This window comes from Typopeltis vanoorti, chromosome 18 (assembly GCF_054136105.1).
Source record: "Typopeltis vanoorti isolate ZY-2024b chromosome 18, IOZ_Tvanoo_1.0, whole genome shotgun sequence".
In the NCBI taxonomy this organism is placed as follows: Eukaryota; Metazoa; Arthropoda; class Arachnida; order Uropygi; family Thelyphonidae; genus Typopeltis; species Typopeltis vanoorti.
This window is the reverse complement of record NC_143566.1, coordinates 38,612,501-38,636,707: the sequence shown is the minus strand read 5'-3', so window position 1 is coordinate 38,636,707 and position 24,207 is coordinate 38,612,501. Positions and strand designations below refer to the sequence as shown.

The following is a 24,207-nucleotide window of genomic DNA, read 5'->3' as shown; positions in this document are numbered from 1 at the left end:
ACCTAGTAACAGGGTCGAATTCCGGATGACTGTATATACTGGTGTCCAAAATCTAAGGACGAACACTATTTCTGAAAATAACAACTTCAAAATTCAGACTAATCAGCTTGTGGCAATTTGTATAACTGATGATTACGATTAAAAAGTCAGTACATATTCAAATTTGCAAATAGTGTGTAAAGGGATCACGTGGTAGCACTCAACAGGATAAAAGGCAAAAGGCTGTGGCAAGCAAATTGTGTTTGAAGGAAACTCTTTTCATGAAGGAATAAAGTTGCAAACTTGGATGTCTTGTAATGTCTCAAAGACATCATCTAGATCAGTGGTCGCCAAAGTGGTCAATATCGACCCCCAGGGGTCGATATAACATTGTTAGCGGTCGATTCGGGCTCAGGGGTCAATTGAAAAATATAAAACATCATTGTATGGGTAATATTTAATTCGGTTAACTTGGATTACCACCATCCTGAATGACAACGCAATTAAGAGTGAATCGTGGGAACAGTGACATGAATAGGACCTGTAAGATGAAGCAAGGTCATGAAAATATGAAAACATGCACATTGCAGATTAGGTTATCACTCCATTTTCTGCAGATATTAAAAATATCGAATGTAACTTACAAGATGAACTTATTGAATCAGCAGTTGATCTTGAAGCTAAGATGCTTTTTAAAAATAGGACTTTAAGTTACTTTTGGACGAATATAAATGTTGTAGAAAAATATCCCAAACTTTCTGAAGTGGTACTCCCCTTTTTTTACAAAGAAATAAGCTAGATACAGAATTCCGTGCCAATTAAAGGCTGAAACTTACTAATTTTGAACCCAATATTGCTAATCTTGTAAAGAGTCACGTTGACAACGTTGGTAAATTGTATACTAAGTTAATAAAAGTCTTATTTTCATATAAGGAAGATTGTATTATTGTTATTTTGTTATCTAAATTAAATTTTATATTTTATATATTATTTATCCCTCCTATCAAATACGTAATGTTAAGAAGGACGTCAAAAACAAAAACGTATCCCTTTGACGTTAAGCCAATATAATAATATATACTATATCATACATACAATAAACACTGTAACTATAAAATCAACAATCTAAAAACTCACATAAGCATCTTTTTTGCTTGTCCTATTATAATTACATAATAGTAAAATAGAGGGGGTCGATAAAAAGTCAAGAAACTCTTGAAGGGAGTCGACGGTCGAAGAAGTTTGGCAACCCCTGATCTAGATGATTTCATATAGGGAAGAATTATTGGAAAACTTGAGGGCTGCAGAATTATTAATATTGTCAGAGAATTTGGAATCTCACATAATGTTGTATCCAGGCTCTGGGCAGTGTTTCAAACCAATGGAATGTGTTCCAGACATTTGCTAAGAACGTGAAGAGAGGTTTTTGGTCATAACAGCAAACATAATTGATGCACCACTGCAGGTCAGCTGGCAAGTCGGTGACATTCAATCAAAGTACACAGATATCTCAACAAACTGTGGCAAGAAGTCTGCGACAAGACTAGTAGTATATGCCCGAAGGCCTGTAGTCTAACCTCCAGATATAGAGGTTAGCTGCAACATAATCCGTAATATCAACTGATGACCTAATGAAGGAAACTACAGATTTCTTATTTAAGAATGAATAGAATTAAAAAAATAATATGATCTTCTTAGACTTATTAGCACACTCAAGTTAGAGAAAAATTTTATTCACAATCTGTAATGTCAAGTAGTTACTATATTAGATTTATGGAATCAATGAGTGTTTTACGATAACTTAAATGTTATTAAACATTAAAATTCTACATCTTTAGATTAAGTTGATCTTTAGGAATGTAAACATATACATACTCCATTAAAGCAACTGTACTACTGTGGGTTACTGGACTTCTAATACTAAATTAGCCTGCCTGGCATGACATCTTGTGGTGAAAAAAATGAAATATAAAATAAAAAGAAATAAATTACATCAGTAAATCAGAAATTCCTATTTTTGACACCCATTTATTGAACCTTAATTAGTCCTGCCATTTTATATTAATATAATCATCCATAGCTTAAACTCCTGTTAATTGTTTGCCTGACCTGTGGTTATTATATTCGGCATGAAGTGTTTTAAAAAACTAGACTCTCTTGTTGATCTTTCTTTACTGACAGACTTGTCAACTTTCAAGGCTAATAATTGATGTGTTCATTATTTTTGGTTGTACATTTTAATAAGCCTGAGAGTAGTGTTACAGGTAATTTCTATTATATTGTGTTCTCAAGAATCACTGCATATATTGCAAATGCATATAAAACAGGAAGTTTAATGACATGGGATAATAGAGGTTGTGATCCCAGAAGGCATAAGAGTAGTAAATAAAATATTTGCTACATAAAAGCGAATAACTATTAAAGGAGTTCTTTATTTTCATGATTAATACATTGTAGCCACATCTTAATCATATCTTCTTTAGCTGGTATGCTAAAGACTTGTAGAAGGCTGAAGGCTACTTTTTCTAGAATCTCTCAACTGAAACCTGACTTGCAGTTTTCAACTTCTGATTATAACCACTCAATATGCAACCTCCTTTTGCTATCTTTGGTTTGAAGAGTAATTCATGAAAGAGGAAATGCGATCTGCAGTTGCACTTCGTCAGATCTTCATACAAATGTTTCACCTTCTCTTGTATGACCACTCCAAAGTCATGTCCTGTTGATTCTGATGCATGATCCACATAGTTTCCATTTCCTTAACTGCATGGCATCGAGATTTCATTATGAGTGCTTTTGCGAAGTGTTTCAGTCACTATTATTGAAAAATCACTCAATTTCATTGCCCTTTGAATGTCAATGCTACATTCACCTCTATCAAACTGATTCAGAACTTCCAACTTCACTGCTGAAGTTGGATTTCCTGGGCCTTTTTCATTTCGTCTTAATTCACATTCTTCTTTTCACTTAGTTTCCTTCTTTTTTTTTTTTTTAAACAGATAATGACAATGCTGCATAGACCAATAAGGCAGTAGGAACAGAAAATGGACACTGAGCCACTGAACACAGCAGATGGGAATTGGAAACAAAAAGTGCATAGGCAAAAGCTTCCACACCTTGGATAGGAAACAGCGATAGTCTTAATGTACTGTAATAGCAAAAAATGTAGATAACGAAATCCCATATAAGAGAGCTACCTATACCGTAGTTTGGTACACTAGGCAATTTGAAGATGACCATTTGTCACAGTCATATTTATGTTGTTTCATGAAGATCTCAATTTCTTTAAATTTTCTTTTATATATTAAGTTCTTGTTTAATGTAAGAGCTGTATACCTAACTCTACGAAATGTTTGCACTACATGATTGGAAAGGCTTGTTTTTCCATTGCGAATTAAATGCACTTTTTTTTTTTTTTTTTTGTGTGTGTTCCTCCAACATGGGGAAGGGTGATTGGTCATGAAGAAATGTTTTTAATTTTATAGGAGAGTTAAAGGTAGTTTTGTCATTGTATTTCTGTATGTTCTACCTATGTTTTCAGGTGTACTTGGAAAAATAGGCAGAAATCTAATACATGAGACAGATATAGCATTGCAGAAATAGTTTTTGGTGTTTTGATGTGTTATCTTTTTGTTCAAAATATTATCAATTTCCTTTTTATTATATCCATTTTTAAAAAAAATGGTGGATTTAAACCCTTATAGTTCTGTCTAAGTTCTTTTTCAATGCAGCAAATTGTTAATCTCTTTTTTTGAGGGTATTTATTATCCTCAGTTTCTTTTTTGGGTGATGATAGGAGTCTATACATATATATTGGCCAGTATGTATAAGTTTGTGATATAGGCTAAATGAAATCCCCCTAAAGAAAGCATGTTAAGAAGAAGAGTGTGTCCAAGAATGGTAAGGCATTTTATTTTTCTATTTCTATTGTACATTGTAGAAATTTGTGTTTTTTTGTTTAAATGGCTGAGGAATGCATTCAAACCTTGGTGGCCATGGGACCAAATTACCAATACATCATCTACATATCTATGACAAACCTTAGGTTTTAAAACTGCAGATTAAAGAGCTTTCTGTTGGAATGTTTCCATGTAGAAATTTGCAATGGAGAAGGTCATGAGTCATGACCATTCCTTCTTTTTGAAGGTAGAAGTTGTTTTATCACAAGAACTAACCAGAGTGGAGCATATATAGGCAAAGACAGATGCAAAGTTGAGGTAGAAATTTTTTTTCTGTAAAAGGAGACGTGTCATTGATGGGGATGTTCTTCAAGAGGAAAGTAATGTAAAACTGACTAAGATATTTTGGTTATCTAGAACAGTGCTTCCCAAACTTCTGGATGTCAGGGCCCCCTTTGGAAAAATTAAAATATTTCACAGCTCCCCTCGAAAAAAAAAAAAACGTAATATAGACATATATTATTATAAAATTATTTATTGTATTTATATTCAATACAAAACATACGCATTGAATACTGCAAAAATCGAATGCAAATATTACATTTTTAGCATCTTACATACACATTTGACATGGCACATTATCTCATATTTTATAGAGATAGATATCTTCTTATTGTGCGTTTGCAGTACAAGCACATGAAATGTAAAACATCATCATACGTATCAAGGATTTAGGCCTAGTATGGCCTGTTCCGGCCTTAGAAGTCATCGTTGAATCATTTAAGAGGACGTCCTGGTTTTCTTTTTCCTAATGGCTTGTACTTTAAGGCTTGTTTTGGTAATCTTTCTGTTTTCATTCTTTGAATGTGTTCCATCCATCTATGTTTATATTTTTTAATTTTTTCAATTACTGGTTCTTGGTTTAATTCTTTCATAATATCTTTGTTTCTTTTGTGATCAAACAGGGTATACTTTGCAGTTTTTCTCATAAACTTCATTTCTGCTGTTGTTAATCTTTGTTTGTCGTTTTGTTTTATTGTCCAGATTTCGCTTCCATACATTAAGACCGGTAGGGCTAATGTATTGTATACTTTTAGCCTGGTTTGTTTTTGAACTAGGTTTGGTTTAAATATAGAGTTAATTACTCCTGTTATTTTTAAATATTTTGCAATTTTTATGTTTATATCTTTTTCATTTTCATAAGTGATCATAGATACTAGGTAGTTAAATGAATTCAACTGTTCTAAGATCTTGTTATCTAATACTATTTTAGTTCTTGCTGGATCTTGTCCTTTAAAGGCCATAGTTTTTGATTTTTCCGTTGATATTATCATACCATAATCTTTGGATATCTCATTTAGATTTAAAATAGCTTTCTGTAAGTTATCTTCAGAATTTGTAATTATTATTTGGTCGTCTGCAAAGAGGAGAGTGTTTAAGTTAACTGTAGGTGAAAGTTTAATTCCTTGATGTAAATTTTTACTCCATTTTATTATTATTTCATTTAAGTAGATATTAAAAAGAGTTGCTGAGAGAGGACATCCCTGTCGGACCCCTTGGTTTATCTCTCTTGTATATGAAAGCTCATCATTTAATCTTGTATTTGATTATTTTCATATATACTTGTGACAGCTTTTAGGATATTATTTGGTATTTGTCTTTCTTTTAACTTTGTCAAATGCTTTTTCAAAGTCAATAAATGCAATATGTGTTTCTAAATTATATTCTCTTCTTTTCTCTATTATTAATTTTAGGCAGAAGGCTGGGTCTATACATGATCGTCCTTTTCTAAATCCATTTTGTACCTCTAGAATAAAGTTTTCGGAATATTTCATTAGTTTGTTATTTAAGATTCTGCTGTATATTTTGTAACATGAATTTAGTATACTGATACCTCTATAGTTTTTAGGGTCATCTCTATTACCTTTCTTAAAGATAGGAATCACAATTGCTTTTTTCCATTCTATTGGGGGGATACCAGTTGAGTAAATTTTTTTTAAAAATAATAAGAGTCTTCCTTTGAATCTTGTTCCTGCGTATTTATATAGTTCTGAACCTAGCTTATCTTCTCCAGGTGATTTTCCGTTTCTTGTTTCTTTCAGGCTGATTTCTAATTCTTCTTCAGTTATTTCCTTTTCATTAATTGTTTGCCAGTTGTCTTTTTTAAAATATTTGTCTGTCCACAGTTCTGTGTAGTAATTTAGAAATTCTTCTAATTTCAATTCAGTGTTTAATTTTATGTTTTCTTTGGTATCTGCATTTAGGTGTTTCAAAATCTTATATATATTGGGTCTTATTTTATATAAATCATGTTCTAAATTAGAAACAAATTTATTCCATGATTCTCTATGTCTTTTTCTGACTTCTCTTTTAGCTATGGCTCTTATTCTTTTATATTCTATTTCATCTTCTAATCTTTTACTGCTTAACCATTTGTGATAGGCTTCTTTTTGATTATTTCTTTGATTCCCCCCCAGAGCCTGTGTAGCTCAGTGGATGTGGCGTTTGCCAACCACGGCGCTTGGCCGCACGAAGGAAGACTTGGTTTCGAGTCTAGTCGTCGACTAGAGGAAATTATTCTAAGCCTTTTTTCAACCGGTTCCCGAGTTAGTCGATCTCTGGCATGGGCAAGCAGGTTTTTCCTCCCGGAAACTCGGGTTTTTCATCCTGTAAACTCAAGAAAATCGACCGTAGAGCCCACATTATTTCAGACATTAAATATATTGTGTTAGGGACCACGAGATCGTGGCACATTTGAGCCGTCTCTCTTCACTGAGCACCGCTTAATTAGTGATAGCCTTGGGCCATCTATCTCTGATTGGTACCAGTGGAGATTGAACTGCCCACTCAGTCTCCAAAAGTTACATAGGGCTAAATGGCCTCGCCTACTCCCCGTATATGGGAATAAAAAGGCGTTAGCTTTTTTTTTTTTTTTTTTTTTGTATCATCCCAGATCTTCAGTTTTTTTCTTTTATTGAATTTTTTGGTCTTTCCTAAGCTTTCATTTGCTGCTGCATTTAGTATCGTTTTTATATTAAGCCATTCTATTTCTATTTCTTCATTTTGTTTTATTTTATCTAGATACTGGTTAATTATTTGTTCATATAGCCATTGTACATTTGTGTCATTCAATAGTCTAGTTTTATAAACAAATGTTTCAATTTTTCTTTCTGTTCTTGTTACTTGTAGCCATTTAGGTGGTAATCTTAATTTTATTTTAACAAGGAAGTGGTCACTGCTTATTTCATATCCTCTGTTAACTCTAACATCTAGTGAAAATTTTGATGTCTTTTCATTTAATATGAAGTAATCTAATATTGATTTCCATCCTCTTGCTGCCCAAGTATATTTATGTATGTTTTTATGTTTATAGAAGGAATTCATTATTTTTAGGTTATTATAAACTACAAAGTCAATCAATTTTTTACCATTTCTGTTTAGAGTGTGTTCTCCATGTTATTATTATTAATATCTATTATTATCTATATTATTATTAATTTTCGTGTTTCCAATTCTTGCATTTAAGTCTCCTGCTAAAATTATGTAATCATTTTTATTTATTTTATTATATATGTTCTGTAGCTGATTATAAAAATCAATATTATCCTGTTGTCTTCCTTCTTCTGGGGCATATAAACCAATTATTGTTAAATAGCCTCTATCCATTTATATTCTAGCTTCTATTATTCTTTCATTCCATAATTTATAATGTTTTAACTGTTTTGAAAGGGAGTTATGAATCCAAATCATGACTCCTGCTTGTGCTCTTTGGTCTCTGTCGACTCCACTGTATATCACATTAAAATTTTCAGTTCTCATAGTTCCTTTTAATTTCTTTTTTGTTTCAGTGATTACTGCTATTTTAAAATTTCTTTCATTTAATAACTGGTCTAATTCTATTTCTTTATATGCTATTCCTCTTACATTCCAGTTTGCTATGTGTATTATATTTTGTCGTTTCCATTTTTTCCATTCCAGGGTCGTTTCCCATAGATTCAATCCGATTATCTTTTTCTGTCAGCTTACAAGTATGGTTATGTTCTCCATGTCAGGGGACTAGCCTGACGATGGAATAGTTCAGTGGTAGGGCTGCTACCTCAAGGCTTCTGAACTCGTCTTCTTCCGAGTTTAAACCCATAGGAGGAATAGGGTATATTGAAGGGGAAAGGGTAGATTATAGAAGAAATATAGTAAGGTTTATAGAGAGGACATAGTTGTAAGGCCAGAAATGAAAAGACCCCATGGCCCTCGAGTACTCTAATAGCAGCACAAGGGTCATAAAGTAAGAAGAGTTGGCTGATAAGGCCTTATAGGAAAGATTAAAGTAAGTGGGTCTTCCTCAAAATAGAAGAAGGAGAGGATAGATCCAGCTAGGGGTCCATGGGAGTGCCGCTTCCCTTACAATCAAGATGATTGCCCCTTATGGCCTGTTGGTCCACGAGTCCTTATTCAGTATATTCGGACCACCCCACCATATATATATATATATATATATATATACACACACGCGCGCGCGCATGTACACACACACACATGGTGGGCTCCCCTATCTGCCACCCAGGGGACGCACTCTCTAGGGGTTACAGGGTCCCCTGAGAGTATTACATTTTTAGCATCTTACATACACATTTGACATGGCACATTATCTCATATTTTATAGAGATAGATATCTTCTTATTGTGCGTTTGCAGTATAAGCACATGAAACGTAAAACAATTAGTAATAAAGAAAGAATTAAAAACATAAAAGAAGTTTAATAACAATTTAATGTGATGGATGTGTTTCAATACTGCTACACCAATATCAGGTGAAATATTTGAAACTGCAATTCTCAAATTTCTGCTTTGAAATGAAAAAACTTATGTGAATAAACATATATTTGCTAATATTCATTAAGCACCAAAATACACAGGAAGCAAAATTTGTGAACCCGCACCATTAGGTGATTTTTTTCCATTTAAATATAAAAAATAACAAAAAAGAAATAATAAATAATAAAAATTAGATACGTTTCTTTTAACACATTCTCAATTTGTTTTCATTATTTCAAGGGCCCCCTGAACAAAACCCACGGCACCCAAGGGGACTGCGGCCCCCACAGTTTGGGAAGCGCTGATCTAGAATATAGTCTTTAATTTTTGTAACAAAGTGTTGACTATTATTAATGTAGGAGGAAGAAAAGACCAACTCCTTCAGTGTTGCTAATTCTTGGTGAGGCAACATTGAGCTGTCAATCACTTCCACTACCAGTCTCATTGGTACGTTATTTAGGTGGTATTAAATTTTTCAAAATCTCAGAAGGCAAAGAAGTAGCCTGTTTCAGTAATATTTTGGTTTTCTTTTTGTGAAATTTTAGTTGACAGCTATGTATGCATTGTTATTAGAAATCAGATGAATAATATTTTTTTTTTTAATAAGCCACTTGTGTCTAGTTCGAATTTTGTCTACAACTTTAAGACAAAGAGATTTTATATATTTTTTAATAAGAAAGCGCAACAAGAGAGCCAAGTTTTTCCTTTAAGGACTGTAGGATAAGTATAATAACTTCAAGTCAGTCAAGGAATTAATAGGATTCTAAGTATGAATGATTACATTATTGTAAAGTGACAGGACTAAGTAGGAGGTCTAATACTTGATGTCAAAAATAAGAATTTCTGATTGGCTGATGAAATTTATGATTTTTTTTCATTATTATTTATTTCATATTTGATTTGTCTTTCCTGAACTCTTACAATAAGGGATCAGGCTAAGCAGGTTACTTAGTGTTATATCTACAAGTACTGTGCCAGTTGCTTTAATGTAAAGGATGAAAGGTAAAATTTTAATGTTACTAAAATGGTAGTTGATTTCTAAATCTAATATAACAAGTGCTTGTCACTATTCAATTATATTGAAAGAAAGGATAGCATAGGTGTGTTATGATTCCAGATGCAATATTATGTGACACTTTTTTTTGTGGCTTTATTATTTATTTTATTTTTTTAATTTTCAAAAATTCTATTCTTACAGTATACAAGGATGAAAAATCAATCACAAGATATTAAAAATATATCTCTGTTTTAAAATTTTTAATCCTATACATGTCATATACATTATAAAAGTTCATGTTTCACTCCAAACACTAAACTTATCTCAAAGCAAAGGTGTGGATGGATTACAGTGCCAGAAGAGCTGTCTGCATTTCATAATGGCATATGATCCTTCATTAGTAGTTAATTTATTTTCAGTTTCACTGAAGATCAGTTAACTACTAACGTTAATTTCCTCCTCTTCTTCTGAATCAATTTCTGATCTTCCACAATATGTCCACCTTGCAACTGTTCCATCCCACTGTGAAAATAAAAATGGAAGTGTTAGCAGGGCTTGTCAAATGCCACCCTCTATTAGTAGTGTAGCAGAAAAAAAATAAAATAAAGATCATTTAACAAAAAGTACTGCTCAGATTTTTTTGTAATATATTTATTTTGATTACAATGTTTCTCATATTGCTATTATCCAGAGAATAATCTATGAATAACATGAAAGTTTTTAAGGATCTTTGTTATGTTAATGAGTTATATGTTTAAGTTTAAAATTTCAAAAACTAGTTTAGGTTAACCATATTTTATTACATGTAACTAAGTGTACATAATGTGGAAATGTGTTTTTAAACATATCACACTGATACTTTTCCATAAATAATTATACAATTTGTCTTCTAAATTGGTTAATGACAAACAACCATCTATCTTCCTTGAAACATCTGGTTCAAGGAAGGCCCAAGATACTACTTACATGGTATTCCCTGTAAGTACACCTAGCTTTTCTCAAGAGATACAAAACAAGAGAGATATAACTCAAATAGCCAGGAAACTTCATTTTTGATAACTATATCCTTCATAATTTTTTAAGCTACATATTTAAATTCTGTATAAAATTATTTTCCAGAAAAGATGAAACAAGCTACAGTTAGCTTGTTTGAGAAAATCAGAAATATAAAGATTCACTTGTTTATTGTCATTAATATGAATCAAAATAATACCCAGAAATCTCTTTACCTACACATCTAATAGCTTCATTAGGGTTACAGGAAAATGATTCAATGATAATAGATAAATAAATAAAGGAATACCAGATTTAATGTTCTCTCATATAGTTCCAAGCCATCATATTTATTATTATTACTAGACTTCCATGGAGTCGATGACTCATTGCAGATTTAAAAAAATTAAAACGTAAATATTTCTTTTTAAATAATTCCTATTTTAGAATTTCAATTAATTCATATAAAGTTACATTTTTTAATTTGTTACTGTTATTTAATCATTATCTTAACATAAAGTTTCATAATAATCACTATGTTCTTTAATTTCTTTGATCAGGTACTTTAGGATTTAAAATGTTGATTATATTCTACTTAACTCTGTTTCTAGTTCTTTTACACAGTTATTCCAGTTTTCTCTATGTCAAGTTCTAATTTCCCCTTTAACTATGGCATTCTTTTCTTTCTCTTATAAATTAGCTTATTTTCAATTATATCCAAAATTTCCTGTAAGCTTTATTTTTCTCTTTTATCATCATCATTTTTTTTCCCTATTTGTTCATTTTTATGTTATTTCTTATGCATCTACCCCTCCCCCCCCCTGCCCCTTTGCTGTATATATTTCTTCCATGCTATTTCAACATTTTCATTTACCTCTTTATTTCACTTACCTCATTAATTACCAATAATTATTATTTTAATAAACTAAATGGATCAAAACCAATTTGTTAAGAACTTTAGAGAAAGCTTATTAATAACTTTAATGTAACACTAGCTTCATTGGAACTAATGGCAGCAGATCTTACAGAGTCAAAAGTTAACTTTAGAGGTGGCTTCAGCACAATGGATTATTGAACAGCATAATAAATACCAACTCTCATTATATCTTGGTTTAATTGATTGAGAAAGCCTTTGATTTGGTAAAAATTCTTTCTTGCAATATTTAGAGCACTGTGAAATGATCAAATGGAGGAGCCATATGTAAGGACTATTAAATTGGCATACAGCGATGCAATAGCAGAAGTTCATTTTAATGGAAACATCTCCAGTGTGGAAATACAAAGAGAGGCATAGATAAGACAACACAATATCTCCAAATATTCATAGCATGTTTAGAAGGAATATTCAAATTTCTTGATTGGGAAGAAAAAAAGGTCAGAAGATAAATGAGAAGTAATTTAAGCCATTTATGCTTCTCTGCAGATGACACAGTTGACTTAAAGATAAACCAAAAGAAGATATAAGTGATAGTCAACAGCTATATGAGGCAGAAATAATAAAAATCAATGGTGATGAACATTGAACAAGTGAATCATTACTTAGGCTGAAACATGGACACTAAATGTAAAGAAAACGTTAAGAACGACGTAGTTTAGTACAGTAAGATGAATTCTTGGTATCATGAGACTGGTTCACAAAATGAATACGTGGATAAGAAATTGAACCAAGGTATCTGACATTATAGAAAGAGTGACGTGTCAATGGGCAGAGCATATTGCTTGAAAAAATCAATGACGGACAAAAAAAAACAAAAAAAAAAAACAAACTTGATTTGATTCCACAGGAGTAAAATGACCACAATGCTGACAAAATTCCCAATGAATTGATGAAATCATCTTTGGCAATTGTCCCAGTACCCAAAATGTTTCTAAGCCACTGCAATAGTGATGCCCTGTCAAGGGCATTACACAATTTCTTTATCTAGGTATTAAGGTGGAGTGGAAAAAATGAATCCTATGGCTAGCCTAGTTGCAACGGTTCATTTCCAGGTCTAGCTGGGCCAAGTAGGTTGCATCTCTGCTCTCCAATCAACAGAACGGTACAAATCCCAGTTTAGTATGGATGTGAATGTTGATAGATTTTTCAATGGTCAATGTGACACCAGTGTGCAGCTTATTGTTGGCCTGAAATTTCTTGAAATGCATAAACCACATTTGACTAGAACTCTTCCTTGGTCTTGTACTGTTATGTGCTATATGTTTATGACTAGTGAATGAGATTGTTATAAAAAAAATAAAATAAATTAAAAAAAACAAAAAAACATATTGGTGTGCAAGTGTCTATGTGAACTTTAGATATCTTTAAAATAAATTAAGTATAATATGGATTTTATACTTAATTTTTTTATTAGCATAGAATTTATGTCCCATTATCAAGGGCATCGTCAGCATAACTTTCACATTAAACAACTAGAAGATTCAGCAATGAAAATGGGTGAATTCTTGAACTGCTTTCCATAACTCAGCGAACCAGGCTGACATTCACAAACATCCATGCCCACTGCAGGTTCGAATCCCACAGTGGGCATGGATGTTTGTGATTGTCTGTGAAAATACTAGTTGTGGTGGTGGGCAGTAGATGGCGTTGGTATAGATGATGGTAGTTGCAGTTCATTGTAGTGGATTGAGTGGTGGAGGCAGAGAGCTGTAGAGTAGGTGCCCCTCCCTCGATGAGTCTTTGGACTCCCTGGAGGCATCATGTAATAATAATAAATGAAATAATAAAAAGTATAATTTTCTTGATAATTTTAGTCCATCATTTCTATTTAAATTCAGACAATGTAGCAAGATTTCACAACTTTCTTTATATATGCATTCCATGAGATTATTACTTTTATGGAGAACCTTTCTTCCAAAGGATTCAATGTCTAATGGTGACAGCATGTTCTGAAAATCCTAATTGTTCTTGAATTTAATGTAGTCTAAATATAATGTTCATTATGTATCAAATTCCTTGCTAATGTGGGTTATGATTTTGGCCAAACAAGTAGATTGGCAGCTGTGTGTCATGATGAACATTACAGGATGGGACAAAGGCAGAAGTTTATCTTTTTATCATGCCCTTTTGGAACCTTTATCTGGTCTCTTTCGATGAAAGGTGAGTTAGGTGGTCTCATATGGAGGTAGGGGGTTTTTTTCACCAGGAAACTCAGGTTTTTCATCCCCAAGACAGGCAAACCGGCCCTGTGAACACACACATCTATGGACTAGGACACTGAAAGGCATAGGGGTAACCACATTATCCTTGTATTATGGTTGAAAGGTCCAAGAATGCTTGGAAGGCCGTGGGTGCTTAAGTGCCTGTTGAGGCCACTGATGGATGGATGGATGGATGGATCATGCCCTTTCACACCATCATAACTGTCAAAACTCTGATACCTTTAAGACTCTGGTACACCAAGATCACTCTCTCTGCTCTACTGAAATGCTGCTTTCTCCAGAAATAAATCACATCAAGTCCACCTTCCTTGCTAATGACTTTACCAAATCTTATGTCAACAAGATCACTGATAGTTATAGAGTTTCCTTGTCATCTGCCTCTCATTGTGATGGTAAGACAGAGGTAGTAATACAAAGGTATCTCTGAACGTGTAGCCAAACTGCTTAAATCAGTTAGCTTAAGGGTGTCCTTTCTGCACTATCAACAAGATATCTACTTCTAGATTTTCAGTATTATTATTCTGCAAAAGATAAACTTCTGCCCCTGGCCTAACCTGGAGCATATCAAATAACTTGTCAATTTGGATTATCATACGTTGGCCTAATGGATAGATCAAGAGCTGTGTTTTGTGATGAACATTTAGACTACATTAAATTCCATGAGCCATAACAATTGAGATTTGCAGAACATGCCATCACCACTAGACAGTGAATCCTTTGAAAGAAAATGAAGGTTCTCCATAAAAGTAATTATCTCATAGAAAATTACTATTTGTGAAACCTTGCTACATCATCTGAATTTAAATAGAAGACTTAAATTATCCCTTTTATGAGAAGTAGTTCTTCTTCACAATTTTGAAATTAATTATTATTATATATTTTTTAAATGAATATCTCTTATTAAAGTTATTTTATTAGAACTTTAATGTTGTCACTCTGTTGTATTCCAAAAGTGTTACTCTGTATCATGTATGAGTAGTTCATACATTTTCACTGTTGAATCTACCAGTTTCTGTTCTAGCTATTTAATTTAAAAGTCATGCTGAAGATGCCCTTGATACTGGGGTGAAAATTCTATGCTAATAAAAAACTGCATAAGTAAAATCCATACTATGTGTAATTTGATATAATGGCTTATGTTCCAAATTGTCAAATTATCCTTAAAATACTAAGAATATTTCAGAAATTTCTTTATTACATTTGTAAAGAAGTGAGCCAAGTTATAAGGAAGCAGAGGAGTTGCAATTTGGAAGCAATTTTACTGACTACATTTTTTTTTTTAACAAACAGTATTATTTTCACTGCTATTATGATATTGCTCGAGTTTCAGAGAAGAATCACATATGTAAAAAAAAAATAAAAAATTAAGCCAAATACATAAAAAAGTGATTATTAGATGAAATAATAAAACAGCCAAGGAATAAATTGCCAAAACAACTGGAGTAATATGACTTGTAATACTGCAATATTTTCCTTTCTTTCTCTCTTTTACACTCTCCATTCAGTTTTTTTTTTTTTTTTTTATCAGCTGGTTTGAAATGATCAGAGATATTAAATAACATAAGAAATAATATTTCGTATTTTGAAGGAAGATTATATCTGAGAGTCTGTTGGCGGAAGGGGGAAGGAACACACTTTAGTCCATTTAGGCTTACGATTATATTGGAGAACCTTCAGCAATTAAGAAACATCTATATTCTAAATTTGATTGAAATCAAATAAACAATGACCTGTAACAGTGGAGAGGAAGAACTAAAAAAAAAAATTTATTTTTTTTTGTCACCTATAAAAAGTTCTGGTTTTTCATTATTATTATTACTACTAGGTTTCAGGTAGCTACTGTCTTTCTTGAATTCTGGCATTGATGTTTTGCAGTATGCATATCTAATTTCAGAGATAGCCCCCCCCCCCCCATTATCTCATAATGTTAAGGAAAAAAAGAAAGAAAGAACGAAATTAACCAATAATACCAATGAAATATTTATTAAATAATATCCATAGTATAGGAATACATACCGAACTACTAATGATTTCATTTTTATAAGGATGCCAGGATACATCTCTGACGCAACCTCTGTGACCATGCAATGTTGATTCAATTTTGCCAGTCAAAACATCATAAACTGTTGAAATATACAACACATTGGAATAAGTTTTTTTTTTTTTAAGCTACTTTCAGTTAAAAGGTTTATGATTTTATCAAAAACTGAAATTTTTTGGATCATAGGCAAACTAAAAATCTAACATAAATAGGTACTATGATTGATTACCATGGGGGGGAGGATTATGATATACATATCATTTGGTCTGAAAGGACTCAGTTTTATAAGTGACTGAAAATTATAATTATACAACAAAACACCAACTAGTTTCACCACAATTAATGATGGCACTCTTCATGGTGGTAAATAAAGTAATTATTACAGGTTAAATACAAATTTAAAAAAAAATCAGATCCAACTGACTGAGTATTAATAACTGAAGAAGGAAAAGATAGTGATGTTTCGTATGCCTTTTAGAATTGTTTACAGGAGACTGTTTGAAAAGCTGAACTATGTTATATTATGAAATCTAATCAATGACTTCTAGACATCACTTAATGTCTGGAAGTGTCTAAAAAAGATGAGTTTTTGTTTTTGTTGAGAGAGAGCCAGGTGAGTGAATGATGGTGATGATTCCTTGATATGACATGAAAGAAGTTTTGAAATAGGCCACAACAGCTTATCTCGACTGGTGACATGATTTGTACTGGAAGAATGTGAAAGGTGAGTCTTGGTTTCAGTTCTCTTCTGTATGCTACAATGCCAAGGTGTTCTTTCATTCTTGTTTCATAACTTCTGCAAGTGACTTAGATAAGATAGACAGGAAGTTATGTATGGTTTAAATGGCTTTATAAGCAACTCTGATATGACATTTAAGTAAGGCAGTGATTTTGATGGAGAGATTTCTGATGTATGGGAAACAGTCTCCATAATGAATGCCAAGATTCTGCAGTGGAGGAGGATTAAAAAATAGCATTTTTCTCACAGCAGTCCTTGAATATCCATTAAGGAAGAACTGGCTGAGCAGAAATTGGATTTTTTTTTTCTTCTCCTTCCCTGTTCAATCTCTTTGTCCTTTAAAATGAAAACTGCTTTTTTTTTTTTAAGATGTGAATTATGTCTTTGTTTCATGATGGACGAAGAGTTGAGGCTTTAACACAGCCTCTAGTATGAGTAGGCTCAAGTTAAATATCTAATAAAATTCTGTTTTTGAGATTAGGATATCAAGAAAGGATAGTTTGTCTTCACTGTCTAATTCTAATGTAATTAATTTTTTGGATGAAAAGGCTTTGCTATCAATTCTCATGATATTCTAGCAATTGATATTTTGTGAAGCATAGGAAAAAAAAGCTTTTTGTCATCATCTTAAACACAATACTGCAAATGATATTCAGTTCAAAACTGCTATGCTTCTTTCATCATCTTTGATGCCAAAAAGCAACATCACTAATTTAGAAAGGAAGGGACTTCACAATTTAAGAAGAAACAAAGACATGATCCTAAAGTTCTTTGAATAACATGAAAGTTTTTAAGGATCTTTGTTATGTTAATGAGTTATATGTTTAAGTTTAAAATTTCAAAAACTAGTTTAGGTTAACCATTTTTTATTACATGTAACTAAGTGTACATAATGTGGAAATGTGTTTTTAAACATATCACATTGATACTTTTCCATAAATAATTATACAATTTGTCTACTAAACTGGTTAATAACAAACAACCATCTATCTTCCTTGAAACATCTGGTTCAGGAAGGCCCAAGATACTACTTACATGGTATTCCCTGTAAGTACACCTAGCTTTTCTCAAGAGATACAACACAAGAGAGATATAACTCAAATAGCCAGGAAACTTCATTTTTGATAACTATATCCTTCACAATTTTTTAAGCTACATATTTAAATTCTGTATAAAATTATTTTCCAGAAAAGATGAAACAAGGTACAGTTAGCTTGTTTGAGAAAATCAGAAATATAAAGATTCACTTGTTTATTGTCATTAATATGAATCAAGGGTGATGCAACGGATGAACAATGCAGACCATGTTTCAAAGATATCTTTCCTTTCAGATTCTTCAAACTACTCCATTTCAGATAATAATCCTACCTGTGCAACTCATATGTTGCTTGGAAAGAAGTCAATGGACACCACAGTGTGAGGAACAACCATGGCATCTACCATAATGAGATGTAGGACCTCCTTTCACTGTGATGGCTATAGCAATCTTATGAGGCATACTTTCCACTAGTATATGATATTAATCAATGGGAATTTTGGACCATTGTTCTTGCAGTCAGGTAATGAGGTCCTGGCACAGATATCCCTTACCTCAATGACACTCCAGTTCATTCCACAGATGTCTGTTCGGTATGGTTGAGATCAGGGCTCTGTGGAGGCCAGTAAGCGTGGTGACATTCATGTCCACAAACCATGCGGTTACAGCAGCAGCCTTATGACACGGTGTATTATCTTGCGACACTGCCCAGTTCCATAGAAATGCCACAAAGTAGGAAGCATTGCAATGCCAGAATGTTCATATCCTCTTGGAGTTCAATGTCCGTGGCACTACAAACAGGACTGAAGCCAAACCAGGAAAAAAAAAAAAACCTTACCATTACACTGTCACCTCTGAATTTCATAGTTGGCATTACAACACTCTGGTAAGAGATGTTCACTGGGCATCTGCCATACACACCTGTCTATCTGCTTGATAACGGGTGCAGCGTGATTCATCCATCATAACACAGTTTTCTAAGCTTACATATTCCACTGTACATGTTCGTTGCACCACTGAAGATGATGCTGCATGTTGGTTTGTGTAATGTGGGGGCTTGCATATTGTGGTCCTACAATGGAAATCCATGGTTCTGAACATTTTTGTCCAGATTTGTGTTCCAGTCAATGCCAGAACTACTCATTCAATGCATTGGCCAACAAATGGTGGTTTCACATATTATTGTTTGTAGCACCCCTATAGTCACATTTGGAGAATGTGGTTGGTTGTCTGCTGTGGGTAGTACTTGCAGTTGACTCCCTACACTTTCATCTCAGTATACTATTACTAAACTCCATCAGTGCCTTTGCACCACCACTGAAGACGATGCTGTATGTTGGTTTGTGTAATGTGGGGGTTGCATATTGTGGTCCTATATATATATATATATATATATTTTAAGAATACCAAGCAATTTTTTAAACCTGGTTTTACTCTATTTCCCAAGTAAGCAAACCGACAAATAAGTCAAGTTTGCGCCTGCAAGTGATGCAAGTCTAGCTGATCCTACAGGTAGTGCAAGACCAAGCAACTCATGGTAAAGGTGGTATGAGCTCTGATCACTAATCTTTATATTTACCTTTAATGCCAAAACACATCTCCAAGAAGGAGATGCATGACGTTTTGTATTAAAGGCAAGAGGCCACTACCCAGACCAGTTTCGACCTTTATTGAGGTCTCATCAGTGGGAGCTAGGCTAGAAATACCAAGATTTAGTAATACAGAGCTCATAAGTATTTTACCAGAACAAGTTGCCATAAGGTGTTTTAACCTTATTAAATAAAAATCTCTGGAGGAGATATAAATGCAGAAAGTATTTTACCTTGGGTATAATAAATGTTAAGAATACCAAGCAATTTTTATAAACCTGGTTTTACTCCATTTCCCAAGTAAGCAAACAGACAAATAAGTCAAGTTTGCACCTGCAAGTGATGCAAGTCTAGTATTCTTAACATTTATTATACCCAAGGTAAAATACTTTCTACATTTATATCTCCTCCAGAGATTTTTATTTAATAAGGTTAAAACACCTTATGGCAACTTGTTCTGGTAAAATACTTATGAGCTCTGTATTACTAAATCTTGGTATTTCTAGCCTAACTCCCACTGATGAGACCTCAATAAAGGACGAAACCCGTCTGGGTAGTGGCCTCTTGCCTTTAATACAAAACATCATGCATCTCCTTCTTGGAGATGTGTTTTGGCATTAAGGGTAAATATAAAGATCAGAGCTCATACCACCTTTGCCACGAGTTGCCTTGGTCTTGCGCTACCTGTAGGATCAGCTAGACTTGCATCACTTGCAGGCGCAAACTTGACTTATTTGTCTGTTTGCTTACTTGGGAAATGGAGTAAAACCAGGTTTAAAAAATTGCTTGGTATTCTTAACATTTATTATACCCAAGGTAAAATACTTTCTACATACACACATATATACACATACATATAAACACACACACATATATATATATATATACACACACATACATAAAAACACACACACATATATATATATATACACACACATACATAAAAACACACACACATATATATATATATATACACACATACATAAAAACACACACACACATATATATATATTTACACATACATAAAAACACACACACACATATATATATATACACATACATAAAAACACACACACACACATATATATATATACACATACATAAAAACACACACACACATATATATATATATATACACACATACATAAAAACACACACACACATATATATATATATACACATACATAAAAACACACACACATATATATATATATATATATACACATACATAAAAACACACACACATATATATACAGGGTGTTCGGGATAAATTTGACATATTTATAATTAATTATATTTTTCCGTAAGTTACATGTATTAACACACACTTCTCTTCATTTAAAAGTTTGGACCCTTCTTCATTCATATACAAGATGTCAGAAAGGATGGATAGCTGGAACCCACCTGAATCATGGAAGAGAATAACTTGTATCATGATGATTCGTGCCCGCCATCAAAATAAGGATATTACGACTGCTGCCCAATGCTCCCTGAATACAGCAAAAACAATCAGGCATGAACTAGAGACTTGCAATGGTGACTACGAGGATGTATCAAGAAGAAAGATCCCTAGCAGACGATCTGATTGCGTTCGTACAGCAGAATTCCTCGCAAATCTGCAGGAACAGGTGTTGAAGAACCCTGGCATTGGAATTCGGGCTTTGTTCGTGGAGTTGCTAACTGTAGTCAAGCCCTGGATAACAAGGGTAGCCAATGGTAGGCCGTATGTATGGCAGCAGGATTCGGCCCCTTGCCACACCTCTGGGAAAAGTCAAAAATGGTTGTCTGAAAATTTCTACGACTTCACCAGTCCAAATGTTTGGCCTCCAAACTCCCCAGACCTTAAACCCATGGATTATTTTGTATGGGGCGCAGTTGAAAAAGACACCAATCGCACTTCCAGTAATACAAAAGCCCAGTTAATGGATAAAATTAAAACAGTTTTTGCGGCCCTTCCCAGGGAGACTGTAGCATCAGCTTGTTCGAGGTTTCGAAGCAGAATTGAAGCTGTGATCGATGCTAATGGTGGTTATTTTGAGTAAATCTTGTTGATAGTATTGTAATTAACTCTGCCTGTAATGTTTTTTTGTCAATTCATTAAATTTAATAGATACAAAGAAGATTTTCTTTTTCCTTACGAAACTGTCAAATTTATCCCGAACACCCTGTATATATATACACATACATAAAAACACACACACATATATATATACACATACATAAATATATACACATACATATATACACATACATAAAAACACACACACATATATATATACACATACATAAAAACACACACATACATACATATATACACATACATAAAAACACACACATACATACATATATATATATATATATATATATATATATATATATATACATACATAAAAACACACACACACATATATATATATACACACATACATAAAAACACACACACACACATATATATATATATATATATACACATACATAAAAACACACACATATATATATATATATATACACATACATAAAAACACACACACATATATATATATATATACACATACATATAAACACACACACATATATATATATACACACATACATATAAACACACACACATATATATATATACACACATACATATAAACACACACACACATATATATATATATATAAACATACATATAAACACACACACACATATATATATATATAAACATACATAGAACACACACACACACATATATATATATATATAAACATACATATAAACACACACACATATATATATATAAACATACATATAAACACACACACATATATATATATATATAAACATACATATAAACACACACATATATATATATATACACATACATATAAACACACACATATATATATATACACACATACATATAAACACACAATTATATATATATACACACATACATATAAACACACACATATATATATATACACATACATATAAACACACACATATATATATATACACATACATATAAACACACACATATATATATATACACATACATATAAACACACACATATATATATATACACATACATATAAACACACATATATATATATACACATACATATAAACACACATATATATATATACACATACATATAAACACACATATATATATATACACATACATATAAACACACATATATATATATACACATACATATAAACACGCACATATATATATATACACATACATATAAACACACACATATATATATACACATACATATAAACACACACACATATATATATATACACATACAGGGTGTTCGGGATAAATTTGACAGTTTCGTAAGGAAAAAGAAAATCTTCTTTGTATCTATTAAATTTAATGAATTGACAAAAAAACATTACAGGCAGAGTTAATTACAATACTATCAACAAGATTTACTCAAAATAACCACCATTAGCATCGATCACAGCTTCAATTCTGCTTCGGAACCTCGAACAAGCTGATGCTACAGTCTCCCTGGGAAGGGCCGCAAAAACTGTTTTAATTTTATCCACTAACTGGGCTTTTGTATTACTGGAAGTGCGATTGGTGTCTTTTTCAACTGCGCCCCATACAAAATAATCCATGGGGTTAAGGTCTGGGGAGTTTGGAGGCCAAACATTTGGACTGGTGAAGTCGTAGAAATTTTCAGACAACCATTTTTGACTTTTCCCAGAGGTGTGGCAAGGGGCCGAATCCTGCTGCCATACATACGGCCTACCATTGGCTACCCTTGTTATCCAGGGCTTGACTACAGTTAGCAACTCCACGAACAAAGCCCGAATTCCAATGCCAGGGTTCTTCAACACTTCCTGCAGATTTGCGAGGAATTCTGCTGTACGAACGCAATCAGATCGTCTGCTAGGGATCTTTCTTCTTGCTACATCCTCGTAGTCACCATTGCAAGTCTCTAGTTCATGCCTGATTGTTTTTACTGTATTCAGGGAGCATTGGGCAGCAGTCGTAATATCCTTATTTTGATGGCGGGCACGAATCATCATGATACAAGTTATTCTCTTCCATGATTCAGGTGGGTTCCAGCTATCCATCCTTTCTGACATCTTGTATATGAATGAAGAAGGGTCCAAACTTTTAAATGAAGAGAAGTGTGTGTTAATACATGTAACTTACGGAAAAATATAATTAATTATAAATATGTCAAATTTATCCCGAACACCCTGTATATACATACATATAAACACACACACATATATATATATACATACATATAAACACACACACACATATATATACATACATATAAACACACACACATATATATGTACATACATATAAACACACACACATATATATGTACATACATATAAACACACACACATATATATATACATACATATAAACACACACACATATATATATACATACATATAAACACACACACATATATATATACATACATACATATAAACACACACACATATATATATACATACATATAAACACACACACATATATATATACATACATATAAACACACACACATATATATATACATACATACATATAAACACACACACATATATATATACATACATACATATAAACACACACATATATATATATACATACATATAAACACACACATATATATATATACATGCATATAAACACACACACACATACATATAAACACACACACATACATATAAACACACACACACATACATATAAAACACACAGATATATATACATACATACATATAAACACACACATATATATATACATACATACATATAAACACACACATATATATATATACATACATACATATAAACACACACATATATATATACATACATACATATAAACACACACATATATATACATACATACATATAAACACACACATATATATATACATACATACATATAAACACACACATATATATATACATACATACATATA

General features: G+C 32.5%; 1 protein-coding gene across 2 annotated transcripts in view; it reads right to left on the bottom strand.

Annotated features, from left to right (window-relative positions):
• Nucleotides 1-9,931: 9,931 nt before the first annotated feature.
• LOC150096603 (DDB1- and CUL4-associated factor 11) overlaps nucleotides 9,932-24,207 on the bottom strand; it is a 346,061-nt gene continuing 331,785 nt past the window's right edge. For both annotated transcript variants that reach the window (XM_090408033.1, XM_090408034.1), the window contains 2 exons: nucleotides 15,855-15,961; nucleotides 9,932-10,208 (listed from right to left, as the gene is read on the bottom strand). In XM_090408033.1, the coding sequence (XP_090264159.1) occupies nucleotides 10,122-10,208; nucleotides 15,855-15,961 (194 nt within the window). In that variant the 3' untranslated portion in view covers nucleotides 9,932-10,121. The remainder of the gene's footprint in view (nucleotides 10,209-15,854; nucleotides 15,962-24,207) is intronic.